This window comes from Chiloscyllium plagiosum, chromosome 15, assembly GCF_004010195.1.
Source record: "Chiloscyllium plagiosum isolate BGI_BamShark_2017 chromosome 15, ASM401019v2, whole genome shotgun sequence".
Lineage (NCBI taxonomy): Eukaryota > Metazoa > Chordata > Chondrichthyes > Orectolobiformes > Hemiscylliidae > Chiloscyllium > Chiloscyllium plagiosum.
Window position 1 is genome coordinate 71129774 of NC_057724.1, and position 23912 is coordinate 71153685.

Here is a 23912-nt window from a genome sequence, read left to right on the forward strand (position 1 = left end):
ACTGCATTATTACTGCACTGTTAACATCCTTACCCCGGTGTTATTGCAATATTATGATACTGTTACTGTCCTTAGCCCATTATACTGTTCTTATCCCACTGTTACTAACTTTACCCCAGTGTTATTGCTCTTCCTGCACTGTTACAGCCCTTACCCCAGTTTTACAGCATTGTTACTGCATGATTACTGCAATGTTACTGTCCTTACCCCAGTGTTATTGCACTGATACTGACCGTACCCCAGTATTACTACATTATTACTGCAATGTTATTGCCATTACTCCACCATTACTGTCCTTACACTAGTGTTACTGCTCTTACTGTACCATTACTGTTCTTACCCCAGTGTTATTGTACTGACACTGCCCTTACCCCACTGTTACTGTCCTTACTGCACTGTGGATAAATAGACAAACTCTTTTCCCTAGGATGGGGGACAGTGCAGGGCATAGGTTTAGGATGAGAGGGTAAAAATATAAAGGGACCTAAGGGGCAACATTTTCACGCAGAGGGTGGTGCGTGTGTGGAATGAGCTGCCAGTGGAAGTGGTGGAGGCTGGTACAATTACAATACTTAAAAGGCATCTGGACGGGTATATGAATAGGGAGGATTTAGAGGGATATGGGCCACGTGCTGGCAACTGGGACTAGATTAGGTTTGGCTATTTGGTCGGCATGGACGAGTTGGATTGAAGGATCTGTTTCTCTGCTGTACATCTCTATGACTGTATTACCCCAGTATTACTGCCCTTACACACTGTTACTGCCCTTACTCCAGTGTCACTGCTCCTCATCCACTGTCACTGCCCAGACCCCAGTGTTACTTCTCTTACAGCGTTGTTACTGTCCTTACCTCAGAGTTACTGTCCTTACCCCAGTATTACTGCCCCTACCCCACTTTACTGCAGTGTTACTGCCCTTATAGCCAATCAGTGTTACTGCGCTTACTTCACTGTTATTGCCATTCACTGTTACTGCTCTTACTTCAGTGTAACTGCCATTCTCTGTTACTGCCCTTACTTCACTGTTACTGCCCTTACTTCACTGTTACTGCCATTCACTGTTACTGTAAACAGGCAGGAGGCTGGAAGACCACAGCAAGCCAGGCAGCATCAGGTGGTGGAGAAGTTGACACTTTGGGTGTAATCCTTCTTCAGGACTGGGTGTGGGTGTGGGTGGAGCTGCAGATAAAGGGGGTGATGGGGACAGGGTGGTGAAGTGGGGATAGGTGAAGACAGGTAGAGGGAATGACCTGATTGGTCAATGGGAGGAATGAATATAGTTGGTGGTGGCAGGGTGAAGTGGAAGGGACGGAGAGGGGCTGGGAAAGGAGTTGGGGGATGGGAAGAGAGGTTATTTGAAATTGGAGAACTCAATGTTGAGTCCAGGCAGAAGGTGAGGTGTTGTTCCTCCAGTTTGTAGTGTGGTTTGTTGTGGCAATGGAGGAGACCAAGGATGATCATGTTGGAAAGGGAGTGGGAATGGGAATTAAAATGGGCAGTTACTGGGAGGTCCAGTCAGCCCCTGGGGGCCAGTCTGTAATACTCAGCAAACTGTTCCCTCAGTCTATGTTCGTTCTCCCCAGTGTAGAGAAGACCACATCGGGAGCACCTGATGCAGGAAACGAGTTTGGAAGAGAGGCAGGTGAACCACTGGTGAACCACCTGCAAGGACTGTTTGCAGCCCTGGATGGAAGTGAAGGGGTGGTGTACCAGTAGGTTTTGCATCTTTTGGGTTGCAGGAGGAGGTATTTGGGGGCTTGGAGGGGGTGGTCCTTGGGTTGAGTGGCACAAATCAAGGATTGTCAAAGAGAATGGTCCTTTTGGAAGGTAGAGAAGGGTGGTGAGGGCAAGATGTTCTTGGTAGTGGAGTCTAGTTGGAGTTGGCGCAAGTGGTTCAGGAAGATACATCGGATGCAAAGACTAATGGGGAAAAGGGAGACTCTCTCTTTATTGCCTTGTGGGTGTTTAGAGCAATGGAACAGGGAATGGTGGTGGTGTGGCAGAGGGTTGTCTGGATGACAGAGGGAGGAAAAGCACATTGTTCGAAATAGGTGGACATCTGGAATGCTCGTGAGTGGACTGTCTCCTTGTCCAAGCAGATGCAGAGGAGGCAGAGGATTTGGTCGATTGGGGTGGAGTTATTGCAGGATACTTGGTGGGAGGAGGTGTAGTCCAGATAGTTATGGGAGTCTGTGGGTTTGTAGTAAGTGCCTGTCTGGAGATTGTTGCTGGAGTTACTGTCCTTACCGCTATTTACTGTTACTACCCTTAATTCACTGTTACTGTCAATGTTTTACTACTACTACCATTTGCTGTTACTACCCATACTTCCATGTTACTGCCATTCAGCGTTACTGCCCTTACTTCAGACTTACTGTCATTCAATGTTATTTCCATTACTACAGTGTTACTGCCATTCAGTGTCACTGCCTTTACTTCAGTGTTACTGTTTTTCCCTGTTACGGCCCATACTTCATTGTTACTGCCATTCACTGTTACTGCCCATACTTCAGTGTTATTTCCATTCAGTGTTACTGCCCTTGCTTTGCTGTTACAGCCATTGTTTCACTGTTAATGTCATTCACTGTTACTGCCCTTACTTCAGTGTTACTGCCATTCGGTGTTACTTCCATTACTGCAATGTTACTGTCTTTCACTGTTCCTGCCCTTGCTTCAATGTTACTGCCCTTACTTTAGTGTTACTGCCATTCACTGTTACTGCCCTTACTTCACTGTTCCTGCCATTTAGTATTACAGTCATTCACTGTTACAGTCTTTACTTCAATGTTACTGCCAGTCAGTGTAACTGCCCTTACTTTAGTGTTACTGCCATTCACTGTTATTGCCCTTACTTTGGTCTTACTGCCATTCATTGTTACTGCCCTTACTTCACTGTTACTCCCATTCACTGTTACTGCCCTTCAATGTTACTGCCCTGACTTGTGTTACTGCCATTCAGTGTTACCGCCCTTACTTCAGTGTTACTGCCATTCGGTGTTACTACCTGCAATAAGATAACTACCCTTACGTCAGTGTTGCTGCCTGCAATTCAAATATTACTCACAGTGGCACAGTGGTTAGCACTATTGCCTCACAGCGCCAGAGACCTGGGTTCAATTTCCGCCTCAAGCAACTGTGTGGAGTTTGCACATTCTCTCCGTGTCTGCTGGGTTTCCTCTGGGTGCTCTGGTTTCCTTCCACAGTCCAATAATGTGCAGGTTAGGTGAATTGGCCATGCTAAATTGCCTGTAGTGTTAGGTGTAGAGGAATGGGTCTGGGTGGGGGCGGGTCGGTGGGGACATGTTGGGCCGAAGGGCCTGTTTCCACACTGTAAGTAATCTAATCTAATCATAAAGTATTTTACTATTGCAGAGATTGACCCTACTTCAGTGGTACCACCTGAAATCCAAATATTACGACAAGTTAATAGTTTTTATCTACTCCAAAAACTGCCCTTCTTTCATTGTTACCACCTGCAATCCAACTAATACTGCAACAAGATAAAGTATTTCACTATTGCAGAGATTGTCTACCTTCACTACCTGCAATTTAATTATTGCTGCAACAATTGTAAAGATTGCAGAGACTGCCTTTCCTTCAGAAATCCAAATACTACAGCAAAAGTGAAAGTATTGTACTGTTGCAGAGACTGCCTTACATCAGTGATACTATCTACAATTCAAACATTACCGCATGATAAATTATTTTACTTTTCCAGAGGCTGCCCATTGTTTAGTTTTATAACCTGACATATTTGTCATGCCTAATTGCCCCAGTGGTCAGCTGCTTCTTGATGCGCTGCAGTAGCAGAGGCAATGCTTTAATTGTATTTTTTGCTGGGCTCATAATTGAGAGACTAAGGTAAGGCTCTGGTTTGAATCCGACCACCCCATGGGTTGTGAAATTTGAGTTTTTAAAAAACATATGGAATTAAATATCGAATGATGACCATGCAATAATTATCTTAACTTTCCATCTCATTTACTAATATCTTTTAGGGAAGGAAATCTGTCCACAGCTATTCAGGCTGATGTGATTCAAGACCCAGCACTGAGGTCAACTCATAGTTGCCCCCTGAAATGGCTGAGTAAGTCAATCTGCATCAAACTGCTAAAATTCTTAAGGTGATAAAGATGATTCCTTAACATGGAAGAATCTTCTTTAACGTGAATATTATAATTAATAGAAAGACAGAAAATATGAGAAGATCTCTTGAGCCTGATTCACCATTCAATGTGGTCATTGGTGATCATTAATCTTGACACCTTGATCAGATTCTCTCCCTCGACATCTTTATTCTCTTAAACTCTATCTGCTCCTCTACCCTCAACACCCTCACACCCAGTCTGCCAGAATTTTTGATATTACAATTATATCCCTTCTCATTCTTGTAAAACATCTGTAAACTAAGGTTCAGTTGACCTAATGTCTCTTCATCCCAGGAATCAGTCTGGTGAACTTTCCCTGCATTCCCTCAAGGCAAGTATGTTTTTCTTCAGTAAGGAAGCCGAAACTGCACATGATCCAGGTGTGATCTCACCAAGGTAAAAACAATGACTGCAGATGCTGGAAACCAGATTCTGGATTCGTGGTGCTGGAAAAGCACAGCAGTTCAGGCAGCATCCGAAGAGCAGTAAAATCGGCGTTTCAGGCAAAAGCCTTCATCAGGGTATCCTGCTTTTATACTCAAACCTTCTCACAATGAAGGCTTACCTATCCCTAACTGCTTGCTGCAAAGGCTTGCATGCCTTCAATCACTGATGTACAGTGTCACCCAGGTCCCTTTTGTTCATCAAAATTTCCCAAACCCACAATTTACATTAGACTTAACCATTGTGCTTTTCACATGGACAACTTCACATGTTACATTGTATCTGCATGCTTTTGCCCAGACTCACTCAATTTGTCTCAAGTGTGTTGAGAGCTCTTTATGTTCTCCTCACCACTCACAATTCCGTTGCTTTTTGTGTACTCCACTAAATTTGAAATATTACATTTGATTCTCTCATCCAAATCATTGATATATATTGTGAATAGCTGAGGCCCCAGCACTGATTCCTGTGGTACCACAATAGTCTATGCCTTCTAGCAAAAAGGAAAATGATTGTAATGCTAATCATCTCTACCCCAGGACATCACTCAAGGAGTTCCTCATGGTAGTGCCAATGAACTTTAGCCTCTTCTTTAATCACTTTCTATCCTACATGTCAATAGTAGAACTGTTTGTAGGTGATTGTGCAGTGGTCAGTACCACTTGCAAAGCTTCAGATATTAAAGTGTGCAGAAGTTTAACAAGCCATACAATGCTTTGTCATGAATGCAAGTCAGAGATTGGGAATTCAATGGTGATAGAAGAAAAATTGTGAATATTATATTTTTAATGTAGTCATCAATGCTTTAATGATAAAAATATTTATTGATATAAGAACGATCTTCAGAGCAAACTCATATTCATTTTGAGATAGTGCCTCACAGTAACTAAAAATTGTTTTACCACAAAATGTTGGACATACACCATAACATCTTCTGAGTATGCTTTCCGATAGTAAATAGTTGAATATTTGGCTGTGCTACACTTTGAGAGATCTTGTGTGTGTGCAAGACTCTGCACAATCTGGGTTATTTTGTTTGCATTTCACCATAATGAATAACACGTAACAGTTCAAGCTCAAGTGGAATGTTGTGTCCAGTTCTGGGCACCAGGCTCAGACACAAATATTTAGAGAGAATGCTGGAAAGATTAATGAGGATGCTTCAGAGGTTGATTTATATTGAGCCATTAGAAAGGATGGCACTATTATATTTGAAGAAAGTTGGGAGGAAGTTTGATAAAGTTTATCAAAATTCTGAGAGGTCTGCTCAAGGTGAGCAATCATCCCAAATTTTCCAATCTGCCCCATAATTAGCTGTAAGGTATAGGGTTAAAATTGTGCAGAATAAGGGAACAGGTGTTGCTTCTGCAAAAGCTTACATTATAAAATTAGGCTGCGCATGCCAAGACTAAACAGTGAGAAGCGAAAACAGGTAGAGTGATCTATGACTAATAGGGCAAAGCAATCGTGTAGCAAGATGTACCAGGCATAGGAAAACAGAAGAAACGAAAACAGGTAGAATTATCTATGACTAATACGGCAGAGCGACCGTGTAGCAGGATGTACCAGTAACAGGAGAATAGTGTGCCAGTTGCAGAGGGGGATGTGGCCAACGGATGGAATTTAGTTTGGCAGGATGATCACACGAAGACAGCAAACTATGCCAGGATAGCCACATATAAGGAGTGAGATAAATAAGAGTAAGGGGCGACAGGCTTAGAGTAATGGGAGAAGTAAACAGAGGCGGAGAGAAGCTAGACACAGGTGGAGTGAAGCTAGGGCTTGTGATTGGTTACTTTTGCTGTAGCTCGTAGCCTATGGGGTGAAAGGGGAGGACCGAGAGACGCAACTGAATAGCATAAATCAGAATGTAACCCTCAGATTAGGGTGCTTACTCGTTAGGCACCCATTCTTGCGAGTACGTATCAATAAATTTCGCTGCTTCAGAATTTGACTTGGACTGAAATTTATTAATATGTGAATTTTATTTCTCACATTAGCCATTCCAGCCTGGGCCACACCTTCCAAGGATGTGTTTGTCCTGATTTTAATCTTGGTCAGTGGGCTGTATGACTATATGTGACTACAGGCTGCAGCTGTTTGATGGTTGCTTAGGCTGGACTGGGAACACCAATCTAACATTAGTCAACGTGAGGGGGCTCTCACACCTGCTGTCTGGCAGCATCTCTCCACCCCCCAGCCCCTGAGGCTGGACGGAGTAGATGGGAACAAACCATACCCATTGCTGGAAGACATGACGGTTTTGGACTGGGTTAGACAAGGTCAAAAATCACACTATACAAGATTTTTGTCCAAGTTATAGTCTAGCACCTGAAGGAGGAGCAAGGCTCCAAAAGTTTGTGGTTTTAAAGTTGGTGTCTTGTGATTTTTGACATTGCTGAAGGAATGAAGGAGCCGGTTGGAGATGATTCCAAGAAGCAGTGGAGATATGGAAGAGGAACTGTTTCACCCAGTGCTGCCATGGTGGGGTGGAGGGGGAGGGGGAGGTGTTTGATGTTAGGTCCATTGAGGACTTTAACAGGTAATTGGATGATTATCTGAAAAGATTAAAAAGGTGCAAGTGAACCACCACAGACACAACGGGCCGAATGGCTACACTGCAACTAATGAGTGAATTAGTTACTGTTTGAAATGCCTGACCCTCCCCCAGGGGGAGGGGCTCATTGAATCCTCAAGGAGACCGTGAACAACAGCGGATGTGAGGTCATGAGCGGGGCGGAAGTGTTGTCGCCACATGGGGTAATGGTGTGAGGTCGTGCGCGGGGCGGATGTTTCGTCACCGGTACGTTCCCAGCTAGGCGGATTTGAGGTTGAAATGCTGTCGCTCTCCGTCGTTGCCGACGACACTAAGTCTCACTAACACCTGATGATGGAGCGAGCTTGTGTTTTCAAATAAACCCTTTGGACCATGAAAGCTGGTGTCGTGTGATTTTTTCACCTTGGCCGACCAGGCAGACGTGAACAAGCGCGGGGCGGAAGTACTGTCTCCGGTCTGCAACAGGCGGAACGGATGTGAGGTCATGAGCGGGGCGGCCGGACGGTCATCGTTTTGGGAAATTAGCGGAACGGATATGAGCTCACAGGCGGAAGGATTACCATTGGTTTGAGAAAACAGCAGGACGGATGTGAGGTCACGAGCGGGGCGGGAGGCCTGTCGGCTGTCTGGTGGCATCGGAACGGATGTGAGGTCACGGGCGGGGCGGAAGTTAAGTCATTGCCTGGGGAACGGATTGTGAAGAGGTTCGGAGAGTCACCCGAAGTGAGTGTGAGGGCTGGTTGCGAGGGAGGTTGGAGCTGACTACCTTGGGGGTTTGGGGCCTCTATGGTCCATAGCCAGGGGACAACCTTAACCTTTGAGTGCCTTGGGCTTTGATGCCAGTTTTTTTTATTGCGGTATACAGACAGGCGGGGGTTGTGCCCCTTTAACTACAACAACAACAACAACAACAGTGGTAGCACCATGTCCTCTAATACAGGGGGGACCACACGCTCTAAATGGCGAAGGGATGCAGAAGGATCTGGGTGTGCTGGCCCATGAGTTCTGCAGAGTTAGTCTGCAATTAATTAGGAGAAAGTGAGGGCTGGAGATGAGAGTCGACAGTGTGTTGCTGGAAAAGCGCAGCAGGTCAGGCAGCATCCGAGAAGCAGGAGAATCTATGTTTTGGGCAAGAGCCCTTTGTCAAGAATTCCTGTTGTAGGGCTTATGCCTGAAATGTCAACTCTCCTGCTCCTCTGATGTTGCCTGCCTGCTGTGCAATTATTAGGAAAACTAATATAAATGTTGTCATTTATTGCAGGCAATTTAATGCAGAAATAAGGAGATTATATTTCAATTATACAAGACACTGATGACGCTGCAACTGGAGTACTCCACACAGGGTCGGACACCTTTTATTTAATGAAGAGTGAAAAACATTAATGTGGTTCAGACTAATACCTTGAATGGGCAGGTTGTTTTTTGAGGCAAAGCTAGAGGGTCTAGCCTCCAGTATCAGCTGGAGTTTAGAAGAGTAAGATGCGAATTGTTTGAGACTTTTTATTAACCGGCACCTATGGGACCAGGAGTGTTCTGGTTAATCAAAAGGTCCACATAATCAATGTAAAAACATACAGTAACTGATAGAAATGTAATGCAGGGTATGTACGCATTGCTGTAATACTTTGTTTACAATATAAATCACTTAAATAATAATTCAACCTTGCCTTATATAAAACTTACAAGCTGAGAGCCTTCACACTTGCACTGATGGGATAGTAATTGACTGGGTTGGATTTGTCCCTGCTATTTGTGTATAGAACATACTTGGGCAATTTTCCACATTGTCTGGTAGATGCCAGTGTTATAACTGTACTGGAACAGGTTGGCTAGGGGAGTGGTGAGTCTTGGACTACATGTTGTCAGTAGTATTGCCGGAATCCTGTCAGAGATTCTTGCAGCCCTTTCTTCACATCACATGGAGTGAATCGATATGGTTGAAGAGTGGCATCCATGATGCTGGGGCACTCTTGTAGGAGGCCGAGATGGATCTTCCTGTCACCACGTGTGGCTGAAGACTGTTGCAAATGGTTCAACCTTGTCTTTTGCACTGATGCATTGGCCTCTTTCATCATTGAGCATAGGGTTTTTTTGTCCAGTCTCCTCCTCCAATAAGTTTTTAATTGTCCCATCACCATTCGTAATTGGATGTCACAGACCTGCAGACCTTTGATCTGATTCATTAGTTGTGGAATCGCATGGCTCTGTCCATCATTTGTCACTTATGCTTTTGGGCAGGAAAGTAGTCATGCTTTTATTTTCCGATGGTTGACGCTTAATTCGTATACTTGCTCGGTTCTGCTCTTGCTGTGTCCTTCTGCAGCCTTCACTAAATCAGGGTTGATCTCCTGGCTTGATGGTATTGGTATAGTGAGGGTGATATCATGCTGTGAAGTTACAGATTGTTGTGTGTGATTCTTCCACTTTATATATGCAAGGTACCGGACACTTACTGTAAATGCTGCTTACGATGCTGCTGGAACACACTGGATGGGCTGAATAGCCTACTGTAATTCTTGCTATGTTGTCCTCAGAAAGTACTCTCATTTGGCGTAACTTTATTTGCTTTAGCATGTCCCACGGAAGTTGTTTCCTTGGATCCAGAACACCAATGGAAGTTGACTTGATGGTAAAGCAATTAAAGGATTTAGACAAAGAAATCTTCAGAAAAATACTTAAAGGTGAGTGTTAATGATTATGACTGTTTTAAAAAATTCTCAAGGTCAGGTTCGTAGGAGAGTAGTCTGACACAGAACAAACGACCAAGAGGCGAGTCTGCTAGAATATGAGCATTTTATTCCCCGCAGCGTCGCCACAACCAGGTCTCATACTTACAACGGGTCTGGCTTATACTCACTCTACATGTTACCGGAACTGGGAGCCGTCAGTTCTCGTAGAGCGGTTGCCAACAACCCACGCTCGGCGGTTAAACGTAACCCCGGAGCAGACTCACCGAACTGGAGACTTTTCCAGCTGATATACTCTTTTCCAGATATAAACATTCATGTGAACAGCAGAGCAAGGCTAAAAAACACATTCCATTCTGGTTACATACAGATAAGAAGATTCACACGGGGAGGTGTGTAATAAGATTCACACGGGACTAAGCAACACCTCCATTCCGGTTAGATTCACACATGTATTGGGACATAATTTTTAACCGTTTCACCACAATGACTGGGATTATAATTTTGCTAAGAAGATGGACATCAAATTCCAATTTTCATGGGTTTTAAAAATATTCAAAATTGGTAGTTACAATGTCTGAAATGAAATGTAATGAAATCGAATCATAGAGTCTCACAGCACCGAAACAGAGCCCTCAGTCCAACTCATCCACTCCAACCAGATATCCCGATCTGACCTACTCCCATTTGCCAGCATTTAAATCCTTCATGTTCACATATCCATCCAGATCCCTTTTAAATGTAATAATTGTACTCACCTCCACCGCTTCCTCTGGCAGCTTGTTCATACATGCAACACCCTTTGTCTGAAAAAAATTGCTCCTCAGGTCCTTTTTAAATCTATCTCCACCCACCTTAAAAATCCACACACTTTCAGAGTGCCAACAAACTTCAGTGGTAATACATAAGAGGCAGTCAGAATCCATGACACTTGCAAATTATGAATTAAGAGCCGCTTTCAATGGACTGACCCCTTTTACAACTTAGAACATGGGAGGCAGCCTGTTACAAAGCTGCAGAATCTGGAACTTTTACGAAGTTAAAATCACTGACATTTTGAACTTGCAGTTTACTTCACTTCTCTCTTCATATCCTGGTCTGGTCGGTGCATTCTATTAGGCACCACAAGGTAGCAGCAAGTGTTCTCTATCTGAGTAGGGAGTCTGCTCTATCTCTAGATTAAATACTTGCTCAGCTCTTAGTCCAGATGTTGGATAATTTCCTTGCTGCCATATATGCTGGTGGCAGTCACAAATCACAACATTGTTACAGAGCAGAAGGAGGTCATTCAGCCCATCATTTCTGTGTGAGCTTTCCAAATGAACTCAGTGCCATGTTTTGCCTTCTGCACATTTCAGACACTAACCTGCTCACTGCACATCCCCAGAATTGTACAGTTTACAGGTTTAACTGAATTGCTTGCATCTCACAATTGACATATTTTAATCAACAGTATTTTAACTTTGTTTTTGTGCCAAATATCTCTTTTGCCTCACAAAGGCTTTAAATTCTGACTGCAGCGGAGATGCTGCCCTATGAATTTGACAACCAAGCGACGTCTAATCTGCCTTCTCTAATTGGATGTAAAAGATTCCCCAGGCACACTTTCACTACAAATAAGCAGTTTACTTGGCAATGTTTGTCTCTCAAGCAGCACCATTAAAATTAGATAAACAAAAGTGAGTTGGTCTGGATGCTGGAGTTCTGAAATTAGAAACAAAATATGGTGGAGGACATAGAATCTGACAGGCAGCTTTTGATCCTTTAACATTCTCCAGTTCTGAGAAAAGATTATTGACCTCGTTTCTTGCTCTTCCAATGCTGCATGATGTTTTGAGTGTTTTTATGATATGAACATTATTTATTTCACCTGTTTGAGTGTGTCTTTGCTGTGTAAGTTGATGAAGTAGTGTTTTGGAACCGCACTAGTGTGTGAAAGGCTCTGTAGAAATGGACAGTTTCCTTTTTCCTAAGGTTGAAGTTCATGTGTAAGAGAAATGTTTGTCCTCAAACAAATAATCTTTTGACCCTCCTAACCTGCCTCTGTTTTACTAAACTTAATCTCATTACTATTCTTCCGAATCTTCAATAGCATATCAAGGGGTCAATGTCTTTCGCTACTGTACATCATTATTGGGAAGCCATTGTTCTCTCTGTTAAGTTTAGCCATTAATGGGATGTGGGTATTGCTGACAAGACCAGCATTTTTTTGGTCCATCTGTAATTGCCCTTCATAGAGCAGTTAAGAGTCAATCACGTTGCTGTGATCTGGAGTTACACGTATAGCTGATTTCTTTAGTGAAGGACATCAGATCCAGGTGGGCCATCATGTCTGAGACAACCTTCATATCTCAGACTTCTGAATTAAATGCAAAGAATTCTAACTCTTATTCCCAGTATCTTAACCTTGGCTTTTGGCTTACTATCCGTGACATTACCACTGTCTTTGAAAGCACTTTACAAGTGCAAGTTGGTTACTGTCCTGAAAGGAAGTCCTTCCTGGTGCATACGAGCAAAACAAATAGGAGCTGGAGTAGATCATGTGCCCCACCAACCGAATTTGTGAAACACTATTTCCCTTTCCATTCTCTTTCCTAAAACCATTGTTTTCTTGCTTTGATCACATTGTGAGGTTTGAAATGTGCCACAGCAAATTCTGAGCCAATGAACTTTGCCCTCTTCAACCATAAAACATTGAGTCTGCTCTGCCATTCAGTGAGAGTATGGCTAATATGATGATCCTCCTTTTGGACGTTACCGCCATCTTCCCTGAATTGTACTATTTCCTTCTCTTGTTGTTCCAGAGTCTCAAAACCTTGCACTTAATCTCTTCTCCCTCTGCCAGCGTCATAGTATTTTCTTGCTGAAATAGTTTCATGTGTGAGTCATTGTATTCGGCTTTTCATCCTTCAAAAATAAAAAAAATATTAAATGCAGCTTGCTGTTGCATGTGTGTTGTGGAACAAAATCATTAGAGCTATTAAAATATTTTCCTGTGGATGCAGGTTGTATTGCACATGTATCAAACAGGAAGCAGTTTATAAAAATTTGCATTGTTTTTAAAACATTTACTAAACTAATATTCTCGCCAAAATCTAGAAATAGTGGTCTTCTGAACTTGAACAACAATACATTGATAATGCACAGACTGTTGTGCCCTTTCTAATGTTGGGTTTATTTGAATTTCAGCCCTGATGTGTGATGGATGAAAAATTTTAACTTTGTATCTCTCTTTTTAAACGCACTGCTTAAGTTCTGTATCACAGACCAGATATTAAATATAATTTCACAGAAAACGCGATTATCTTCCATAGTTGTCGTCAATTCACTCGAAGGAAAAGATTCCAGAGAATCTGTGAGGAGTATCGTCGAGACAGAAAGCCTGTCTGAGGAGCAGCTAAGTTATATCCTAGCGGGCATGTACACTTTGCTTGGAGAAGCTCTGCGGTTACCACAAACATCCCTCAAGCAAGAGGTGAGTGTGAGTTGTGGATAAAATAAAGGAAAAAAGTCCAGTCCTATTCGTGGCTTTTAATCGCACCATACATAAAGCCAATTCTAGTGACATAAGCTGTGCCGTTCTGAAAATGCTCATGATTATCAGTGCAGGTTGGATATGCAGATTCCTGATGTTTGACTACTCGATGTCTTTAAAAATAATCAACTTGATAATACTTTTTTGTTTACTGGATTTAGTTAAATAGAATGAAGAAATATTACCTAAATATTGGCGTAACTCAGCCAGTTGCTAGTTTTCCATGGAAGGCCATACTAGTGATTAGATTTTCTGCTTTATTTACAGTGACACACTTTTAATTATATAACTGAGTTGAATCAAATGATCCTTGACCCACCCACCGCAAGTGTCGTAATTCCAGGAAAATCTAATATAACCCAAGGATGCCAGAGTTTGATATTCAACCTGCGTTAGAGTCAACTAGTTGTGTGTATGCTTGCAACCTTCGTATCTAAGTGTTGTTAGTCTGTGAAAATGGAACAACGTGCTTTCTGATTAAAATTTTGTTTGAATTTTGTTTGCAGGTTTTTAAGGGGGATCTAAGGGACCTCAGGTAAATAATACATTCTCGTGCTGAACAAAGAAATGAAATCTTTTCACATTAATGAGTTCATTTGTTCCTATTGCTGTACAAAGTTAAGAAAGTGAAGGATTTTTACTGATTTTGCTGGCTGTTAGAAATTTTCAGTGCATTTGCTGCTTTGAATCGCAAGTGTTTGAAGATAAGTTCTATTCTTAGATTTGCTATAGTACATTAGCACATGAGAAACTATAAAGTCAGTTGCCTGATGTATAGCATAAGCCTAATGTTTGGAATTCTCTTGAAAAATCCTCTATACTTTTAAGGCACTCCTTAAACTTTGCAACTTTGACCAAACTTCTATTTTAATATCTTGCCCCATCCTCATATCTCTTTGTTATAATCAGTGTCAAATTCTATTTGGTAACTGCTTCCGTGAGTTGTCTTGGGATGTTTTACTACTTTAAATACACTTTATAGTACAAGTTGGTGACTGCTCTGAAAGGAAATCACTTCTGGCACACAAGAGGAAAACAAATAGGAGCAGGAGACGATCATGACCCTTACCAACCGAATTTGTCAAACACCATTTCCTTTCTTCTCCTTTCATAAAACCATATTGACTTTGTTTGATCACTGTGATGGTTGAAGTGTGCTGTGGCAAATTCTGAGCCAGTGAACTTTGGCCTCCTAACCCATAAGGTCGGAGCAGAGTACAGCATTCTGTTATGGACCAGGCCAAGTCGCCCACCCCTCAAATATATTTAAAAAGGTAGCCTAGATGCCATATTTTTATTTTGAAAACAAGTGTAAGGCATTGTATTCCGGATGCAATTTGATTGGTCAAACTACCAGGCTTGAAGCAAAACTCACTTTATTATTACGCTCCGGTTAAAGTACAGACAAAAAAAAAGCTTAATTGTAACTGTATTGAAATAATTAACAAGATAATATATGTTAACTACCTCTGATTTGCTGTTCCAAGATAGTAGCATCTCATAAAGACACCCGTGGCAAAGGCAAATTCAGTAAAATAGATTGTCTGACATGTAACTCTCCAGTCCAGGAAGAAAAACATCAAGCGAAAGCTGAGAGAGAGAGAGAACTCCAGCATTATGCTATAGCAGGGAGAGATACATTGCAGCTTCCCAACCCAAACAGCTACTGGAAGTTAAATTAAAACCCTGGTTCTGTTGGGGGCTTAACCCCACCCATTCAGGCTGCTTTTGTAGTTCCAACTTGAAACAAAAAATGCAAGGCCTCATGCTGTTTACTTTATTGACTTGGAGCAGACCGTTTGACACCTCTGCCTAAAGCTGTCTTCGTGAAAAAATGCCATGACAAAATACAGCTCTTAAAGCTCTAGTATCATCACAATTCAGCCCTTTGAGTCTGTTCTGCTATTCAGTGAGATCATGGCTCGTCTTATCATGCTTATTTTCACTTTCTTGCCAGTTTCCCATAACCCTTGATTCCGTTCTTGACTTAGAAATCTCTCTAGCTCAGCCTCTACAACACTCTGCAGTAAAAAAAATTCATTACCTTTTGAGAGAAGAAATTTTGAAAACAAGTGTAAGGCATTGTATTCCGGATGCAATTTGATCAGTCAGACTACCAGGCTTGAAGCATGAAATTATGCCACCTGTTCCAAGACCCTCCCACAAGGGGGAACAATGTTTCTGCATCTACGCTGTCCAGTCTTGTATGTTTCAATTATATTCCAACGATTACAGATAAGGGGTCCGCAACTGTTGACAATATCCCTTCTGTGGTCCGGTTAAACCTTGCATGGTTTTAGCAAAATCTCTGCACTTTTGTACTCCGTTCTTTTTAATGCAAAGGCCAATATTCCGTTTGCCTACCCGATTACATGTTGAACTCCGAAGCCAGCTTTTTGTGATTTATGGGTAAGACCCCTCCCCCCAAATTCCTGTGTTCTGTAGCTCTCTGCAGTCTTTCTCAACTGAAAACATATTTAACTCCTCTATTCTTCCTGCCAAAGCTCATTACCTCATGCTTTCCTACACGAGCAGCACATGTTTTATTTCTAAGTAACAGCACTTCACACTCTTTTGGGTCCTATTTTTAAGATTATCGATTGAAAATGTGTAAAGAATTCACTAAGCAAGTCGTGAACTTTTGCTGCTGTAGTCAGCATCTAAAACATGTCCTAGAGATCATCAATTATTCAGGCACAGGCAAAGGACAATTCAGTTTTATTCATCGGGATCCAGTATTGTCTGTTCAACAACAGTTGGCGGCTTGTGTAAAGAGGAAAGTCTGATTTCATGTTTTAGACTAGATCGTTTATCATAACTGCCAGGTGATTTGACAAAAATAGGTTTCAGCTTCTGGAGAGAGAGAGAGCGAAAGACAAGAAAGTTAAAGGAAATCTGGATTGAATGATCAGCAAACATTCAACTTGAATCAGAGAGGTAAAAGAATTGAAGGAACAATTACAGGAAATAAACATTAGAACTTTCTGCCAGTTTCCTACTCTTAGTTCCTTATTTGTCAAGATTTGGAGGTGCCAGTGTTGGGGTGTACAAAGTTAAAAATGGCACAACACCAGGTTATAGTCCAACAGGTTTAATTGGAAGCACGAGCTTTCGGAGGCTGCTCCTTCAAAGTTACATTCTCAAGTGAACTTTAACAATAGGTGCCATGTTGGCCCAGATAATGCATTGAAGGTGTGAGGTGCCCTGTGTGAGGTAATGTTCAGATTGATTCTAATCTAAAAAAGGGATTTACCGAATCTTACATGGATTCATATAGTTTTTGAGCAAAATAAAGTGTACTTCTGCAAGTGCAAATTCACCCCACAAACGTACGTACGTGTGTGTGTGTGCGTGTGCGTGTAGGGGTACAAGGTTGGGAGAGGGTCCGTGTGTGAGCATATGAGAGAGGATCTGTGTGTGTGTATGGGTCTGTAGGGGTCTGTGTGTGCAAGATATGTCAGAGTGTTGACACAGATACCACCATTGCATGTGGAGACACCTCCCCACCATGTATGTGGCAGGTACTCCTGTGACTCGGCCAACATTGTCTATCTCATATGCCGCAGGCAAGAATGGCCTGAAGCATGGTACATTGATGAGACCGAGCAAAGGCTACAGTAACGGATGAATGGACACCGCACAACAATCAACAGACAGGAGCGTTCCCTCCCAGTCGGAGAACACTTCAGCGGTCTGAAACATTTGACCTTGGACCTTCGGGTGACCGTCCTCCAAGGTGGACTTCGGGACAAGCAACAACGAAAAGTGGCCAGGCAGAGGCTGATAACAATGTTCGGTACCCATGGGGATGGCCTCAACCAGGACCTTGGGTTCTTGTCACACTACAGGTGACTCCACTGCACCACACACCCACGCACAGACATATACCCCTTTACACTCACACTCACATACACGCACTGTCTCACAGATACTCATACCCCCCTGCACACGCACAGAATTTTGTGGGATGAATTTGTACTTGCAGGATTACATTTTATTTTGCTCAAAAACTGCATTAATCCATGTAAGATTGTGGAAATTGTTTTAGATTAGAATCAAACTGAACATTGGGGCACAGACAGCCTCACACAGGGCATCTCATACCTTCATGCATTATCTGGGCCAACATGGCACCTATTGCTAAAGTTCACTTAAAATTGTAACTTCAAGAAGGTTCTGTGATTTACATATGAAAGAACTGAAACCAACGTGCCCATTCTCACAGAAAAGAGACTTAATAAACAATCCAGGTCTTTTTCAAATATAATTTCAGGTACATCACACTGTAAACTATTGCTGTAAATTCTGTCCTATGATCTTATCCTGCTCAACCGCCTGAAGCTAGTGCTTCTAAATAAACCTGTTGGACTATAACCTGGTGTTGTGTGATATTTAGCTTCCTTATTTGTACTACCCAAGAATGACAGCAGATGGCAGAGGAACTGGAATTGTATCTGTATTCTACCACTGAGGTTAATCAAGAAGATTGTTTAATTTAAAATAAACTGGATGATGATGATGGCTTGCGAATATATGTGCTGTGTTGCAAGAGATAAGTAAGATGAATGTGTGATTAAACTTACCTTCATTTCCAAAATGTGAAGGAAAATTATTTTCCAAGGACTTCAAAATGTTGCAGTTGCTAGTCATAGAATAGAACAGCACTGAAGGCCATTTGTTCCATATTTCTGTTGCTTGCTTCTTGAAGGATCGATCTAATGAGTCCTATTTGCTCACCATCACCTTGCACTTTTCTCCCCCTGAACAGCATCTACTGATAATTAATTAGCACTTTGAATGTACTATACTATCCCAGGGCACTTCACAGGAATGTTGTCAAACAAAATTTGACACTGAGCCACTTAGGCCAAACATTTGGTCAAAGCAACACATTTTATTGAGCATCTTAAAGGGGTGCGGAGAGATTTAGGATGCAAATTCCAGACCTTAAGCAGCCAGAGGCATGGTTGTAAATTGAATGCACACATGTCAAATATTTACCCATTTCTTAGGATAAGTTTTCTGTTTCTGAATTTAATTTGATCTGGAGGTGCTGGTGTTGGACTAGGGTGGCCAAGGTCAGAAGTCACATAACGCTAGGTTATAGTCTAACAGGTTGAGTTGAAATCACAAGCTTTCTGAGCGCTTGTCAGGTGAAGTGCAGAGAGGCATGAAGGCACAGAATTTGTAGCAGAGAGATCAAAAGATCCTACGAGTGGTGTGACAGGAGTGTCAACCGGTTGAATAGTCTCTGCAGGTGATCAAAGTGTCAGCCAGTGTGAGTAAAGTGTCAACAGCTGTATAGCAAGCAAGGGGATAAGCTATAATCCATTTAATTGAAGCAGAGATAATTGCAAAAAAATTGAAAGGAAGGAGACAAACCAAATGGCTGGAATAACGTGATAAGTATAAGGGTCGCATGCTTAGGGTATAACCAAAGTAACAAATAATCCAAAGCTGTACAAGCTAATTAAAGTAGAGCGATCATAGCAAGTTATCAAGGTAATGGTGTCAAAACAGGACAGTAAGGAAGATTTTACAGATACAGAACAGTGTGGTGGGGTACATGTAGTGCAACATGGATCCAAGATCACAGTTGAGGCAGTCTTTGTGAATACGGAACTTGGCTATCAGTTTCTGCTTGGCGATTCTGCATTGTTTTGTATCTCAAAGGCCACCCTGGAGGATGCTTACCTGAAGATCAGAGGCTGAATGTCCTTGATCACAGAAGTGTTTCTCCCAACTGGGAGGGGAACATTCCTGTCTGGTGATTGTTGCATGGTGTCCGTTCGTCCACTGTCATAGCATCTGCGCCTTGCGGCATCCTTGTCTGCAGCATCTGAGGTGGACAACATAGGCAGAGTCACATGAGTATCTGCCATGTATGTGTGGGTGGTGTTCCCGTGTATGATGGTAGTATCCATGTTGATGATCTAAACTTCTTGCAGAGATTGCTATGGCAGGGTTGTGTGTGGTGTTGTGGTCAATGTTATCCTGAAGGCTGGATAGTTTGCTGTGAACGATGGTCTGTTTAAGGTTTGGTGGCTGGTTGAAGATGAGAAGTGGAGGCATAGGGATGATCTTGGCGAGATGTTCATCATCATCAATGACATGTTGAAGGCTGCAGAGAACATGGCTTAGTTTCTCAGCTCCGGAGGAATACTGAACAATGACGGGTACTCTATTGGTCATGTACTGTGTCTATCTTCTGAGGAGGTTGTCACTTTTCTTTTGCTGTGGGACATCAGAACTGGCGATTGATGAGTTGAGCATCATATCCTGTTCTTATGGGGGTTTCTTTCAGCACCTTTCCTCCTTGCCTGAGCAGATCTTGTGTATCCATAAGGTTTGTCCGTAGGGATTGGCTTCTTTAATATGTTTCGCGTGGAAGCTAGAGAAGTGCAGCATCGTGAGCTTGTGTTAGAGTGAGGTACTCAGGTATCCATCATTGATGGAGATGTATGTGTTCAAGAATGGGACTGATTCTGAAGAGTAGTCCATGGTAAGTCTGATGGTGGGGTGAAACTTGTTGATATTGTTGTGTAGTCATTTCACTGAATCCTCGCCGTGAGTCCAAAGGAAAAAAATGTTGTCGAAGTATCTAGACTATAGTGTTGGTTGGAGGTCCTGTGCAGCAAAGAAATCCTGTTTGAACTTGTGCATGAAAATGTTGGCATATTGGGGTGCAAATTTGGTCCTCATGGCTGTTCTGTGTCTGGATGAAGAACTAGTTGTTGAAGGTGAAGACATTGTGATTGAGGATGAAGCAGATGAATCGTAGGATGGTGCCTGGAGATGGCAGTTGTTATTGAGTATTGTTGTTGTTGGGGGTGCTGGTGTAGTGTGCTGAAATGTCCACTGTGAAGAGGAATGTTCCTAGTTCAACTGGTCCGTGGGTGTTGAGTTTCTGTAAGAAATCTGTAGTGACGCGACAGAAGCTGGGGTTTCCTTGTACAATAGGTTTCAAGATGCCCTTGACACAGCCAGAGACGTTCTCTCCCAGGGTACTGTTGCCTGATACAATTGGATATCCAGGTCTGTTGACTTTGTGTATCTACGGAAGGCAGTAGAAGTCTCCTATGAGACAAGTATGCAGGATGAGGGTGTGTAGGATACCTTGAAGGTCTAGATCAAAAGTCTTGATCAGCCTGTTGAGTTGATGGATGTATTCTTTGCTTGGATTGGCAGGTAGATTTCTATAGCGTTCCTGGTTGTTCAGTTGTGAGCAGTAGTCCATTCTGTTCTCGGACAGATGTCAGAAGTAGTTTCTTTACTCAGAGTAGTTGGGGCATGGAATGCACTGTCTGCAACAGGAGGAGACTCACCAACTTTAAAGGCATTTAAATGGTCATTGGATAAACATATGAAAATGGAATAGTGTAGATAGATGGGCTTCAGATTGTTTCCGCAGGTCGGCGCAACATCGAGGGCCGAATGGCCTGTATTGCGCTGTAATGTTCTATGTTCTGTATGATGATGACTCCTTGTGTCGACACTCTCACCAGTTGTATGATCTTTTGATCTCTTTCCGATAAATTCTGTGCCTATGTGCCTCTCTGCACTTCACCTGCTGAAGGGGCAGCGGTATGAAAGCTTGTGATTTCAAATAAGCATGTTGGACTAAACCTGGTGTTGTGTGACTTCTAAATTTAATTTGAAACCCAACAGTAATTGTGATTTAGAGATTTTTTTTTGGTTTTGATCATATTTACAATGAAAAAAATTGATGTTGTGAAAGCTAGTGCTAGGCACCCCATGTGGCTTACTTCACCTCCCTCTGTCGTTTTGAGGAAGCTGAGTTTCCCTGCATAAATTAGATGGGGTGTGAAATCTTGGAATAATTGCAAAATTAGAAAACTCTAGCAACATTTTTTCAAAATTAAAATGATACAAAAAAGCCAGCATTAAATTTGAAAAAGAAAAGTTAAAAAACTTTCACTTGGCCATTATCTATCCCTTAACCAACATCGTGGAACAATCCTGTAATGACTTTTTCAGGGACCTTTCCCAAAGGAAATTTGATCCCATAAGAGAGTTGTGAATGCATGGAATGCGTTGCCAGTGGTCGTGGTGGAAGCAGAGTCATTAAGGACATTTAAGCGACTGCTGGACATGCACATGGACAGCAGTGAATTGAGGGGTGCGTAGGTTAGGTTATTTTAGTTTAGATTAGGAATAATCTGCGGCACAACATTGTGAGCTGAAGGGCCTGTTCTGTGCTTTTCTATATTCTATAATTCCAGCTAATCTAATAACAACATTGACCAGACTTTAAGAGTACTTAATTATAAAGCATTTTAGAATGCTTGAGCATTATTAAAATAAAGATTAAGTCATTGTTAAGTGAAATAATATGCATTTTTAAGAATTGGAATACTAACGTTGATGCATCATAGTCAAAGCTTAAGCTGTCTGTTAGCAGAATTCCCTTAATTGCAGAGAGTTTGTAATAAATTATGTATAAACCATAAGTTTATGAAGTAAGTGTTTTGGCCTCCAACCTCTTCATATTTGTACCCAACAAGAAAAGGCACATTAATTATAAAAGCTGTAATTAGACCCTGTTCATGTGGTGTCTTTGCTGTCCCTATGTCTTTTGTGTTTCTTTGGTGCAATTTGTGTTCACATTTTTAAGTGTTATGCTACTTAGAATCATTTCTGTTTCAAAATGGGAGTTTATGTAAATTTCTAACATCAGTCGCTGATCTGTTTTCCTAGTTGCAGCTGTTTACTTGCATTAATCTGTCAAGTGTCTCACGGTACACCAGTACTAAGACTATTCTACTACTGCGTGTCTAATCTAATGAATGCTAAATTTCTCAGATCTTCTCTTGGAGAAGATTATTCCTCATTTAGTAAGCAGTTCCAGATTAAGCAGTCCTTTCAGTTCCGTGTTACTTGCAATGAGATCACTTTTTTCCTTTTGAGAATTTGCTTGAGCTTTCCATAATGGTATTAATGGATTAACTGAAAGACCATAAGATGTAGGAGCATAATTAGGCCCGTCGAGTCTGCTCCACCATTTGATTATGGTTATGTTTCCCAACCTCATTCTCCTGTCTTCTCCCTGTAACACTTGATCCCCTAACCAATCAAGATCTGATCTATCTCTGTCTTAATTACACTCAATGAGTCAGCTTCCACAGCTGTAAGTTACTCACATTAGCTATCCTCTGGCTGAAGAAACTCCTCCTCCTTTCATTTGTAAAGGGTTCTCCTGAGGCTGTGCCCTTCGTTCCTAGTCCCTCCTACTCATGGAAACATCTTCTCCACATCCACTCTATCCAGGCCCCTCTGTATTCTGTACAACAAATTTACAGAAAGGAAGCTTCCACTAATGAGTAATATGTAGATTAAATCTCTCTTCTGATTCTGATAGTGAAAAATTTTGTTCAGGAAATGAAAGACATTAGATAAACGCAATTGAATTTTTTTTTAAAAGCGTGGATTTGAATTAAGTAAACGTAACTAATTTTCCTCAAATGCGTTGAGGATGTCCTGTTCAGACGATCATTCTCATGATAAAACAATTGGTGGCACAGCTGAGATTTATCGGCCATTTCTAATGCTAAGAACATCCCTTCCTTGAGCCACTTTTTATTTGTCATTATTTGAAACAGCCAGATCGCTATCTACACCACTTCAGAGGACATTTAAGAATCAGCTTACAGTTAAGAGCAGGAATAGGCTGTTCAGCCCCTTGAGCCTACCCCACTGTTCGGTAAGGTCATGGCTGATCAGATTGTAACCCCAAATCCACGTTTCCGCCTACCTTTAATAACCTTTCACCTCATTGCTTAACCGGAATCTGTCCACCCCTGCCTTTTAAAATATTCAAAAGCTATGCCTCTGCTGTATTATCAGGGAAAGAGTTCCAAAGACACTCCACTTTCTGAGAGAAATAAAATTGCCTCACCTCTGTTTTAAATGGTTGACCCTGATGGAAAGCAGTTACTCCCAAGTTCTTCACTCTCCGATGAGAGGAAACAGCCTCCCCACATCTCCCCTTTCAAGGCCCTTCTAAGTCTTCCGAACTCCGGCGGATATAAGTCTAACCTATGCAACTTTTCCTGAGAAGGTAACCAATTGTTCCCTGTATTTGTCTAGTAAGCGTTTAAGCTCCTCCAAAGCATTCGCATCTTTCCCTATAAAAGGTGACATATATTGGACACAGGAATTGAGACGTGGTCTCACCTTATATTTGAAGCAAAACTTTTGTGATCTTTTGTGATTCACCCAGATCTCACTGCATCTCTGAACTCTTCAACATTTTACTAATTTGTTAATGTGCTTTTTGATTCTTCTTGCCAAAATGGACAATTTAACATTTTCTGCATGATAATCCATTTGCCAGATAATTTCCTTCTCACTTAACCATTCTATACAACTTAACAACCTCACTATCAAACCAGCAGACAAGGGAGGCGCGGTAGTAGTTTGGCGCACCGACCTCTACAACTCTTCAACATTTTACTAATTTGTTAATGTGCTTTTTGATTCTTCTTGCCAAAATGGACAATTTGACATTTTCTGCATGATAA

The 23912-nt window shown here is 41.9% G+C and overlaps 1 protein-coding gene across 4 annotated transcripts in view; it reads left to right on the plus strand.

The window, feature by feature from the left end:
- The first annotated feature begins 7778 nt into the window (after window positions 1-7778).
- Window positions 7779-23912, plus strand: part of commd5 (COMM domain containing 5) — a 44083-nt gene continuing 27949 nt past the window's right edge. Inside the window, exons 1-4 of one of the 4 annotated variants that reach the window (XM_043705161.1) lie at window positions 7779-7872; window positions 9721-9830; window positions 13151-13311; window positions 13878-13906. In XM_043705161.1, coding sequence (XP_043561096.1) covers window positions 9722-9830; window positions 13151-13311; window positions 13878-13906 — 299 coding nt within the window. In that variant the 5' untranslated portion in view covers window positions 7779-7872; window position 9721. Of the gene's footprint in view, window positions 7873-8405; window positions 8493-9720; window positions 9831-13150; window positions 13312-13877; window positions 13907-23912 lie in introns of those variants that run through there. The other 3 variants (XM_043705162.1, XM_043705159.1, XM_043705160.1) reach the window with 3 other exon arrangements.